We start from the raw sequence: 12,425 nt of genomic DNA, 5'->3' as shown, positions 1-12,425 counted from the left end.
GTGGTACAAGAATAGAGCTGTGTTGATGGCACTTTGTCTTTCACAGGGCCTACAAGAACGGAAGGCAAAGGCATTCCAGAAGCTGCCCCTGTCCCTGAACCTCAGTGCAGCCTGCCCAGCAGCGTATTAGTGGAATATTGGGGTTTGTGCGGTGCCTTTGCTCTACCAGGTTGGTCAGGTTCTGACATAAGAGGAGGTCTGGTTAGGAAGAATAGAGAACAAGAGCATAGGGGCAAGGACAAGTAAGAATTGCAAAACTGGAGAACATTGACCAGCATGAGTGCTGCTGAAGGGACTGGAGTCCATAGGAATTTAGATGATGGGGACTGGTTGGGCCATGGCTAATACCTCTGTGTCATCATCAAGCTTATTATCCTCTTCACTACCCTAGAACACCATATAGTGAGCATATTTCTGGCATAGAAGGGGTACCTGTTCGGGACTACCTCTCAATGAGCCAGAATGACCCTTCTGTAAGAGCAGCTCCTGCTCTCGCGGACTTAAAGAGGATCTGAGCTATTTTCTAAATATGCAAATGAGGCTATACTAGACAAGTGGGTGTCAACACCAGCGATTCTCCTGAGGTGGAGCCTCCTCACAGCCTCTGACGCTGTCCTATCAGCATGAAGCTGCTTCACACACAGTGTGAGACTGGGGCTGGAGGGATCACTTCAAATAGCCATATCTCAGGCTGTGGACCACTTAGAACAGTGGCATATGAAAGATGAGATTCTAATCTCTCATATGACACCAGGTTCTCTGTGAAAATAACCAAAGATATCACCAGTTGAAAACACAGTCGGGAATAAAAGCTGTATACTATAAGATCAATCTGTGTTGCTGGGCAGGGAAGCGGGAGAAGCTGTATGATGATTGGACAGCATCATACAGAAAACATTACATTGACCAGAGTGAAAAGAAAGAGTTACCTCTCATTTGACAAGTCTAGTCAAATTAGCATATTTAGAAAAATGCTCATAATTTTGCAAATAATAAACGTCTTTGAATTTTTTTACACTGAGGTTATCAGCATCATAGCGCCTATTAGATCAGTGAGGAGATAGGGAATCAATAAATTAGTGGCAGAGTCTCTTTAAGCCATCCATGAATATACATAGACATCCATTAACCTGAATGGCTGCCATGTAATTCTTAATTTTCCAAACAGCGGTCACTGTCTGGATGGCGACGGTTAACCCCAACAAAATCAGCTGTTTGCCGGGGGTGTTGGAGCCAGACAAGCGGCGATCAGCTCTGATAAGACAACACCTCCACTACTCTAAAACACCAGGAGTAAAATGTATTAACCTCTCTAGAGTTGTGGTCTATCTGCAGTTTCATTACTTTAGTTTGAAGGGAACCTGTAACCAGCATTTCACCTATTGAACCCTCCTCACCCCTTGCTGGAAGCTGCTGTCAAAAGTTCATTGCGATTATCCCTTCTCCTATACTCCTCCTCTGACCATAATTAACGGTGCAAACATTTTGCGCCTTTTATGCTAATAATACGGTAGTCTTGTTTGTTCCTCTTATGCCCGCCCACCGCTGAAAACTGTGCATGCGCCGCTATGGTGTCCCGTTGTGCGCACACTCCAATACAGGATATCGATGAACAAGGGCGGAATTTCGTGTGTGCTGGTGGGAGGCGAGGAGCGGTCAATCAAAAGTAAGGAGGCAGGGTTTTCTCAGAAAGGCTTGAGGAACGAAGAGATGACTCTTTTATGCTCATTAGCATAAACTAGGAACACTAAAACACTGAATACTAAAAAGGTACAGAACCTACTTAGCAGATAATTATAGGTAACATAAAAGTTATTTTTCACCCACTTCCACAAGGTATTGCTGGTTTAATAGGTGAAATGCCGGAGACAGGTTCCCTTTAAGTACTTTAGCAAATAGTCTGCAATCTTTATCCTTATTTTCTGTTTATTAAACTTTGGTGCGCCACATAGCCCAGAGGTCTTATGTTCGAAAAATACAGTATTTTGATAAACAATATATTCAACATGGAGAAATATCTGGTGATGGCACTGACTATTGTTGTATTAGCTGTAATATCCATTTCCACATGAAATCCATCAATAAATGGATTGTTCTTACCCATTTGATGAATAGAATAACAACTATTTTTTCTGTCCAGAAAACACTGTAGGATTTGGTAATATTCTTTTGGCTGTTTTTTATGTTTCTCCCATCTCCACTCTAAATAAAAATGAAAACAATAAGCAAAGACGGATAATAAAATATTTACACACTATATTCATTCTTGGAAATCTCACTGTAGTAAAGTATAGGTTCTATGCGAGTATAACTGTATAGGTCAATGATAGAAGCAATGTCAAAACGTAATTCCCAACAAACGCTGCAATTGAGTGGGAGACACAATTTAAATTTATGTATGATTTGGGCTTTATGGCAAAAATGAGAAGTTTTGACATATGTTTAGCCAGTATAAGTTGCTATACCCCTTTTTTTCTTGTACAAATAGACATATATTTGGTGGCATACTTTAAACGTACACACTGTGCATATCTTCCAAAGGAGTGCAAACCAAGCCTATGTCATCCTAATACTCATGTAGTGATTCAGGTATATACAGACACAACCTCCTAATCATGAGATCAATAAAAATCATCTTTTGTATCACAATGTTTCGTCTTTAATCCAGAATCTATGCGATAGTCATAGTATCATCTATCCTAGCTGCAGGACTAACCTCTGCCCAAATGTTGGCAGATTAAGGCCTGTGCCAGCATCATTTGTCCACACCTCAGCATACATCCCCAGCCAGCGTCAGATGAAGGGCCTGTTCCTCCTGTTTTAAAACAAAGAATAAACAATTATCAACAGTTTACATTTCCATGTTGGATCAACTCAGCTCTAGAACGGTGACTCCCAACCAGGGTTCCCTGAAAACAGGTCAGTGGTTTCCCTGAAGATAGCAGCAGCAAGTACTGTCACTTTACAGTATGGATGGCAGATTGATTTTAGCCTCATAGATGCTTGGCAGGAGGCAGGCAAAGCTGTCAACAAATCTCAGACAATATAGAATGCTTTACCTGCCGCTACACACATATTATTTGAGGTAGAAATGGAAGTAAAGGTTTCCTGGGCATAGAGCCATTTTTCAGAGGTTCGCCCATGGTAATAAGGTTTGGAATTCCTGCTCTAGAGCAGATTCACACACAGAATTTTGATACGTTTTTGTGGCATTTTAAAACGGTGTTTTTTTCTGTGTTTTTTAGTATGGCCAGATGTTATGTTAAAGTGTTTAGTGAAATATTGCTTTACACCACGCACGGGCTAATAAGATATTTTTTACTGGCTGTTGGGACTCATTTTAGCAGAGCAGAATTGTCTCAGGAGTTTGTGTCATAGGGAATCGCCTCTATAATGTGTCACTTTTCTAGTGTTTGATTTCAATGGGGCCGTTCACACATGCGTGATTTTTCACACAGCGAGAGTCCGCTGCGTGAAACTCACTGCATGTCCCATATTGGTGCGTTATCACCACACACGGCTGCACATGCGTGTGCGGTGCGTGATTTGCCCATCAATTCAGTTGAAAATAATAATAAAAAAAGATGTGCTTTGTGAGTGCGTGAATAACGCATGCCCCTCACAAAGCACACTGATGCATAACATAACACACATAGACCCGATTAACGCACGTTTTTCACGGGCGTGAATCGGATACGCTTGTGTGAATGAGGCCTTGGAGTCGGTCACATACAGTAGTTAGATATTTGGCCCATTTACAGACGTTGTCTAATATTTCATATGTCATGATAGGAATGTTTTCTGATCTTTAACCTCTTCCCGCATTTTCACGTACATGCAAGTCGGGGAATGCAGCCAGTTTGCACATTCACACGTGCATGTACTGTACGTGATAGCGATTGCGTGGGCACAGATGCTGTGCCCGCACGATCACCGCGGAAGCCCGACTGTGACTGACAGCCGGGCTCTCGCTGCAACGGCTGAGATTGAAGAAACCTTCAATCTCAGCCATTTAACCCATTAAATGTCGCGGTCAATAGCGACCATAGCATTTAAATCTTTTGACAGGGGGAGGGAGCTCCCTCGGTCACCCATCGGCGGCCCGGAAAAGAGATCGCCAGCCGCCGACGTGTTGCCCTGCCGATTATCTGTTTAAAGGGGACGCGCCGCTAGTACGAATGCTGCAGCCTATTCATTATTTACATGGTCTCTGTTGGTACTTGCACAGGCCGTTCCATTTGTAGCGGTCATGCAAGGTATTGCACAACTGACCCATTCACTTAAATGTGCTGTGCTGTACATTCTGGCTTTCTTCAGATGTCCCTAAGTAAGAGCTTTGGATAGTAAATCTGCCACATTGTCTTATGTAAAGTCTGGTGTAAATGGTGAGGTCGGCCAGTCCACAGTCCGGTGTAGACGCGGAGGTCGGCCAGTCCACAGTCCGGTGTAAACGCGGAGGTCGGCCAGTCCACAGTCCGGTGTAAACGCGGAGGTCGGCCAGTCCACAGTCCGGTGTAAACGCGGAGGTTGGCCAGTCCACAGTCCGGTGTAAACGCGGAGGTCGGCCAGTCCACAGTCCGGTGTAAACGCGGAGGTCGGCCAGTCCACAGTCCGGTGTAAACGCGGAGGTCGGCCAGTCCACAGTCCGGTGTAAACGCGGAGGTCGGCCAGTCCACAGTCCGGTGTAAACGCGGAGGTCGGCCAGTCCACAGTCCGGTGTAAACGCTGAGGTCGGCCAGTCCACAGTCCGGTGTAAACGCTGAGGTCGGCCAGTCCACAGTCCGGTGTAAACGCTGAGGTCGGCCAGTCCACAGTCCGGTGTAAACGCTGAGGTCGGCCAGTCCACAGTCCGGTGTAAACGCTGAGGTCGGCCAGTCCACAGTCCGGTGTAAACGCGGAGGTCGGCCAGTCCACAGTCCGGTGTAAACGCTGAGGTCGGCCAGTCCACAGTCCGGTGTAAACGCTGAGGTCGGCCAGTCCACAGTCCGGTGTAAACGCTGAGGTCGGCCAGTCCACAGTCCGGTGTAAACGCTGAGGTCGGCCAGTCCACAGTCTGGTGTAAACGCTGAGGTCTGTCAGTCCACAGTCTGGTGTAAACGCTGAGGTCGGTCAGTCCACAGTCTGGTGTAAACGCTGAGGTCTGTCAGTCCACAGTCTGGTGTAAATGCTTTCTTTATTTTAAATGAAATAATGTTGATTTTTAACTTGGCGACGAGGAAGAAATACTTTTTTAGACTTAGGGCAGCATAGTAGGATGACAAATCCGCTTTAAATTTCAGCAACCATTCAATGAGACAAACATGGGATACTAGAAGAAACTGGGAAGGGGCACATAATTTTACATGGTGCTGTATTAATACAGTCTGTTTATTAAGCAGCAGAACAAACAAGGTCCTAGACAGGAGCAGCTAAATACTTACCTATGGGAGAAAATTTCTTTCTATATGTAAACCACAAACGGGAGGTAATGTCTGAGAGAAGATTAAGTTTTTCTATAACAAAAACAAATAAAAAATTCCCATCAATTCCAGTAAAAACTTAATCATTTGAATATTTGATTTGCCCAAAATCTCTACTTTCTAGTTAAAACGAAAATAAGTAAAACCAAAATATCCAAGTATTGTACTATTGGTAAGAACTGTCAGAAAATACATTTCCAAGATTCTACCTCTTTATTTCTATGTTCTGTGCACATACTATGATTAGGTCTACAGGGTTAGGAATTTGCCATCAAACATTCACCTTCAAGGTTTTCATATAAAGAAACCAAGGCACTAGTTTAAGATCAGAAGCTTGCATTTTGCCTGGGATCACATAAACATAACAAATGAAATCAAACCAAAAGACGTTTGTGTTTAACCCATCAATGCCAAAGGTATTTTAAACCTTAATGACCAAGCAATTTTTTACGTTTTTCCATTGTCGCATTCAAAGAGCTATAACTTTTTTATTTCTCTGTCGTCATAGCTGTATAAGAACTTGTTTTTTTGTGAGACAAGTTGTATTTTTTAATAGCACCATTTTGGGGTACTTATAATTTATTTATTAACTTTTTTGATGGGGTAATAGGAAAAGAAAAGAAAATCTGAAATTTCGCCACTCTTTTTTGTGTCTTAAATTGACGCTGTTTACCGTGTGTTATAAATAACATAACTTTATTTAGCGGGTCATTATGATTGCGACTATACCAATTTATCTAGTTTTTTTTCCCGTTTTACTAGTTTTACACAGTAAAAACTACTTTTTTTGTAAATAATTTGTTTTTGTATCGCCATATTTTATGAGTCATAGCTTTTTTATTTTTCTGCTGACATAGCTGTATGAGGGCTTTTTATTGTGGGACAACTAGTAGTAGTTTTTATTGGTACCATTTTGGAACGCATGCGACTTTTTGATCACTTTTTATAAATTTTTCTTTATAGCAGGATGAACAGAAAACAGCAATTCTGGCATTGTTTTTCATTATTTTTTTTGGACGGCGTTCACCGTGCTGGTAAAATAATGCAATTGTTTTATAGTTGGGGGTCGTTATATTTGCGATACCAAATATATGTAACTTTTTTTTTATAATAAAGTATTTTGTAAGGGGAAAAAGCAGATTTTTGTTTTACTTGGGAATTTTATTTATTTATTACAAACCTTATTAAAAAAAATTTTTTGTCCTACTGGGGGACTTTACTGCGCGATCTTTTGATCGCTTTTATAATAAACTGCAATACTTCTGTATTTCAGTGTATTATTGCATGTACAATATGACACCAAACGAAAAACGGCACTAAAATCAAATGTTTCATTCATTAAATAGAAAGAGGACGCACATGCACAGACTTTTCTTTCACCTGAACCAAATCCTTACACATGCTAACTGGCAGCATCATCTACAGTAATGTGCATTAGTTCTGAGCAACTCATTTGTCTTACTCTCTGCAAGTTGTGCAAAGTTAATTAAAAGGTCAACACAGAATTACACAGAAATACTATAAATACCTCTCATGTGATTTTATATACAAGCGAGAAATTTATCAATGTTTCTATGCCCGTTTCCTGCCATAGAAATGTTGCAAATGAGCCAAAGGTTGCAAAAATTGCGACTTTTGGGTTGTTTCCTTACTTTTGGATCTTAGCTAAAGGAGCATTGCCATCAGCGGCCTGATGCATTTATTATAATTTAAGCCAGAAACCATCGTAAATTATAGCGGAAATCTACACGAGCTCCTTGCTGACGTAGATTTCATTCGGTGGAGCATCATCAGTCGAAGAGCCTCTTAATACATTTGTCGCATCTTACTCCAGCTTGATTTTTATGAAGACTGGCACAGTTTTAATATATCTCCCCCACAGAATCCAATATAAAATTTACAGTAAGGGGGAGATGTAATAAGACTGCGCCGGTCTTCGTAAAAATCAAGCTGGAGTAAGATGCAGCAAATTTAATGAGGCACACGCCATATCAGCATCTTCACCTGTCTGCGGGCCACTGAATGGTATCTATGCCAGCCAAAAGCTGGCGTAAATTATAGTAAATGTGTCAGGCCGCCGGTAACCCCCTTTTGCTAAGTTCCGGCCGTTTACTTATAAAGTGTCCAGAGTGGGGAAAACTACCCAGAAGTCACAATTTTTGAGACTGTTGGGATGTTTGCAATATGTCTACGCCAGAAAATTAGCGTAGAGAGGTTGCTACATTCCCCCTATAAAGTAAAAAAACAGATTCATTTAAAGGTATTCGGTTCTACTGCTCTTTCAGGATAAACTCGATTTGCATTTGTCAGATGTTTTCACGACGGCACATACAGCAATAGATTCCTGTTTCATTTGCTGCTGCTTACACCACCAACCTATTTTAATATCATATTGGTTTCCTAAAATGTAAACAGGTTCATCAGTATCTGGGAGTTCTTCTAGTTCCAGGTAATCCGATTCAAAAAACTGATTTTCATAACTTGCAAAACCTGCAATAAATATGGAAAAATATATATTATATACATTTTAAAATATTTTTCTGCACAAAGTTATGCACCAGAATCTAAAGTGCATCTCGAGACATCACACTCACGAGGAACTTTAACTCCTTAGTGACCAGCCTATTTTTTGCGTTTTTCCATCGTCGCATTCCAAGAGCTATAACTTTTTTATTTTTACGTCGACATAGCTGTATTAGGTCTTGTTTTTTTGCGGGACAAGTTGTATTTTTTAGTAGCACCATTTTGGGGTACATATTATTTATTGATTAACTTCTATTAACTTTTTTGGGGGGGTAATGGAAAAAAAAACATACATTTCGCCACTCTTTTTTGCGTCTTAGATTTACGCTGTTTACGGTGTGGTCTAAATTACATAATAACTTTATTCAGTGAGTTATTATGATTGCAACGATACAAAATGTATATAGATTTTGTATGTTTTACCACTTTTACACAGTAAAAACACTTTTTTTTCAAAATTATTTGTTTTTGTGTCGCCATGTTTTAAGAGCCATAATTGTTTTATTTTTTTTACGCTGAGGGCTTGTTTCTTGCGGAACGACTTCTAGTTTTTATTGGTACCATTTTGGAGTACATGCGACTTTTTCATCACTTTTTATCAAATTTTTTTGAAGGCAGGATGAACAGAAAACAGCAATTCTGGAATTGTTTTTTATTTAACTTTTTACGGCGTTCACCGTGTGGGTTAAATAACGTAATCGCTTTATAGGTGGGGTCGTTACGGATACGGCGATACCAAATATGTGTAATGTTTTAATTTGTTTTATTTTTTTTCATATTAAAGTATTTTATAAGGGATTTTTATTTATTTATTATTAACTTTGTTCAACTTTATTTATAGTCCCACTAGGGGACTTCGGTATGCGATCACCTGATCGCTTTTATAATACACTACAATACTTCTGTATTGCAGAGTATTATTGCCTGTCAGTGTAAACCGGACAGGCACCTGCTAGGTCATGCCTCAGGCATGACTTAGCAGGCATCCACAACAGGCAGACCTGGGGGCCTTTGTTAGGCCCCCAGCTGCCGTAGAAGCCATTGGCACCCTGTGATTGCAGGGTGCTGATGGGGTGAGAAAGGGAGCTCCCTCACTCCAAAACCACTTGAATGCGGCGCTCGCTATTGAGCTCCGCATCTAAGGTGTTAAACGGGTGTGATCGATGTCGAAATTAATCCCATCCGTTAGTGTAGGTGTACAGCTGTTTTTAGGACGCCTGACACCCGCTGTAGCTGGCACAGGACACACGTGCCGGGCTTATGTGAGAGTGCCGTGAAAAGGCGGCACTCTGGCATAAGTACCCTTAACGGCTGCTGTGAAAAGGCGTATTGGCGGTTGTTAAGGGGTTAAAGGCTTTGTACACCTTTGAAAACGTTTTTGTTTGTTTTTTTAATAAAAATGTGTATCAGTGTGTTTGGTGCAACTTTCAAATTACTCTTTATTAAAAATTATGTTTACTTGTTGAGATACAGCTGCTTTGTATACTGGATACAGAGCAGCTGAATCTTGCGCTGAGACCTTAATCCGTCAGGTTAGCGGAACTGACGGGTTCACCGGCAGCGGGTCCTGTGTGTCTCTGACATGCAGGATCCACCTGTAAATCGATCACATTTAAGTTATGAACTTAGGTGTGATTGATAGCAGCTCAAGCCAACCCGCTGTGACTGAACCTGTCAGTGCCGCTGACCTGACGGATACAGGTTTCAGCGCTAGATACAGCTGCTCTGTATACAGGATACAAAGCAGTTGTAGCTCAAAGAGTAAAGATTATTTTTAATAGGAAGTAGTTAGAAAGTTGCACCAAACACACTAATACACATTTTTATTAAAGGTGTATATAGCATTTAATATTATAATATACTCTATTAAAGGGATTGTCCCAGAATGAAGCTGTTCGCAGAAGGTGTCGCTGTCGTAGTCCCGCACTATTGCTGGAGGAAGCTCGCGCTCTTTCTATTAATTGTAATGAGTCCCAGCAATCAAAGAATTGTTGCAATCCTTCTATAAAACTTCAACACGTAACTATACTGCAAGATAATAGATTTCAACCTCTCTATATATATTCGAGAGCAAACTTACATTCCTAATAATAATTTGGATTTCTCTTTTACCTTACGAGACGCATTGAAATTTTTTCGGTCAATTTAATTGTTTCCCTCCACATATTTCCAATATTGTGGTTATTATGAAGCCACAATAAATGTTTTGAGGGACAGGATAAGCCTCTTACAACATGGCATGTCCTATTCTTTTTCCAGAGAAGGCTTGGAGATTCTTTGTGCATGCAGAACTAAAGCTTGTGGCTTGGCCTGATTTTCTAGTTACAAGATGACAATACCCATCAGAATGAGAATGTAATAGATTTATTCAAGCTATAGCCATTAAAAACCAGGGTCTGCTGCCAGTCTTGTAGCTGAAATGAATATGAACAGTGACACGCTGCTTCTAGAATTACTTACGAATAATAAATAACAGCTAAGAAGGGGTTTCCAACTGTGCATGCAAATGATCTTCTCTCCAGAAGTAAAACAATCTCTCTAGTGCCACCTAGAGGTAGCTTCTCTGTAAACCAATGTCTGATCCGGATTTTAGCCAAGCCAGAGTCCTCAGAGAACCTCAGCTGTTTCTGTTTTTTGCCCCTCATCTGTACAGAGCCGTGTGCGGACTAGAGGGGGAAAAAACAGCTGGCTGGGGCTAATAGGAGTACTTAGATGGCATGTTTGGGGGTTTTTATTAGGCCCTCGGCTGCCTAGACCCCCTGTGTCTAGCCACTTAGATGTCGTGGTGGCCATTGACAGCGGCATCTAAAGGGTTAAAACAGTCGGAATTAGTGTTATCGCCGATCCCAGCCATTAAAGCAGGGTCTCAGCTGTAACATACAGCTGACATCCCCCTGCAATATCTGACGTATACATATATATAGTGGATGTCGGCAGCTAAATAGATTGAAAAATACGGCATTCGGCACCATCTTTATGAAGCCCCTGCAAAGATTTTCCAATACATACATACGAATGCGTCATTTATGGAACACTAGAAAATGTCAGAACACAATATCAGGTCCAACCTGGATTTCTCACGATATCACTGGCATATTTTGCTTTGTTCACACTGGCATATCGTCCTGTTGTATCAGGCAGAATAATGTAGTCTGCTGCCCTAATCTACCAGTAAACTAAAGAACAGAAAGCGGACAAACCCATTTTAAGTCAATGGGGGGGGGGGAATTTTGGGTACCAGCAGTCAGACCAGTATTTTAGTTTACACTGTATAACGTCATGCAACTTAGAGGAATATGGTGCATAGCGCCACCTGCAGCACCACTACCAGCATGAACCAGGGGAGCTGCTCCCCCCCCCTCACCCTTCACTACTGGCACATTGTCTACTGAAAGGTAAAACAACTGCTACGACCCCAGTTTATTCTATAGACATTTAGCTGAACATATTCTAGACTCAATGTGTTGGTATAAGGGCTTGACTATTCTCATTCTACGTCTGACACTAAACCCCACCGCGGAGGAAATCCTGCATACACCACTGAGCAATGAGTTACACAAGGTTCTTCTCAGAGAAATCCCTGGTAATGTGTTAATGGGATGTCCGGTTTCAGAAAATTAATGTTATTTTTTTTTTTGTATAATCAAAAGTTATACAATTCTCCAATATACTTTCAGATCTCTGCTTGTTGTTATTCAGTAGTTGTTTACTTCTAGTAGATAAAATTCTGTCCATGGTCATGTGATGGACACACAGGTGCACTGCTCGTTAAAAAAAACACAGCTCTGATACACATACGGGAACTGTAATCAGTCCGGCACCTGTGTGTCCATCACATGACCATGGACAGAATTTTATCCACTAGAAGTAAACAATGAATGTTCCTACTGAATAACAACAAGCAGAGATCTTGAAAACCGTGAGGAATAAATAAAAGTATATTGAAAAAAATTGTATAACTTTTAATTATACAAAAAAAACAAAAAACTTTATTCAATGAAACAGAAAAAAATAACATCAGTCACTGACAACTCCTTTAACGTCCACTGACTACTATGGGAGGCCAGGGTTGTCCAGGCAGCGGCATCATGGACGCATATAGGGAAATTTATCAATGGAATTACTTTTTGCGGCATAATTGCACAGAAATCGACAGCGTTCAGGCTACACTTTCTACACATGCGCCATTTCTGTACTTTTGTAGTGTGAACGGAGCTAACCAACAGGGTTGTGCAATGTTAGTGAGTACCGCCTTTTACTGCCAAGTAGCACGCCAGTCTTAGTAAATTGACATTAGAGGAGAATGGCAAACACAATGATACTAGCTCACTGGCATAACTGCTGTAAACAGAACTAACTTTAATTGGCGCAGTTCACACTCTTGTGGCCGTGTTCTGGCATAACTGTATTGAAGAAACAGCGTTCAGCACAAGCGCCATATTC

General features: G+C 41.1%; 1 protein-coding gene across 1 annotated transcript in view; it reads right to left on the bottom strand.

Annotated features, from left to right (window-relative positions):
- The window catches only part of ATG4A (autophagy related 4A cysteine peptidase), a 41,649-nt gene that overhangs the window by 28,683 nt on the left and 541 nt on the right, over positions 1-12,425 (bottom strand). The window contains exons 2-5 of the mRNA XM_075835800.1: positions 7,836-7,949; positions 5,421-5,492; positions 2,717-2,815; positions 2,101-2,202 (exon numbers count right to left, since the gene is read on the bottom strand). Of these exons, the coding sequence (XP_075691915.1) occupies positions 2,101-2,202; positions 2,717-2,815; positions 5,421-5,492; positions 7,836-7,949 (387 nt within the window). The remainder of the gene's footprint in view (positions 1-2,100; positions 2,203-2,716; positions 2,816-5,420; positions 5,493-7,835; positions 7,950-12,425) is intronic.

The sequence above is a fragment of the Rhinoderma darwinii genome, chromosome 8 (genome assembly GCF_050947455.1).
Source record: "Rhinoderma darwinii isolate aRhiDar2 chromosome 8, aRhiDar2.hap1, whole genome shotgun sequence".
Classification (NCBI taxonomy): Eukaryota; Metazoa; Chordata; class Amphibia; order Anura; family Rhinodermatidae; genus Rhinoderma; species Rhinoderma darwinii.
The sequence above is the reverse complement of the archived record's forward strand: the minus strand, read 5'-3'. Positions and strand labels throughout refer to the sequence as shown.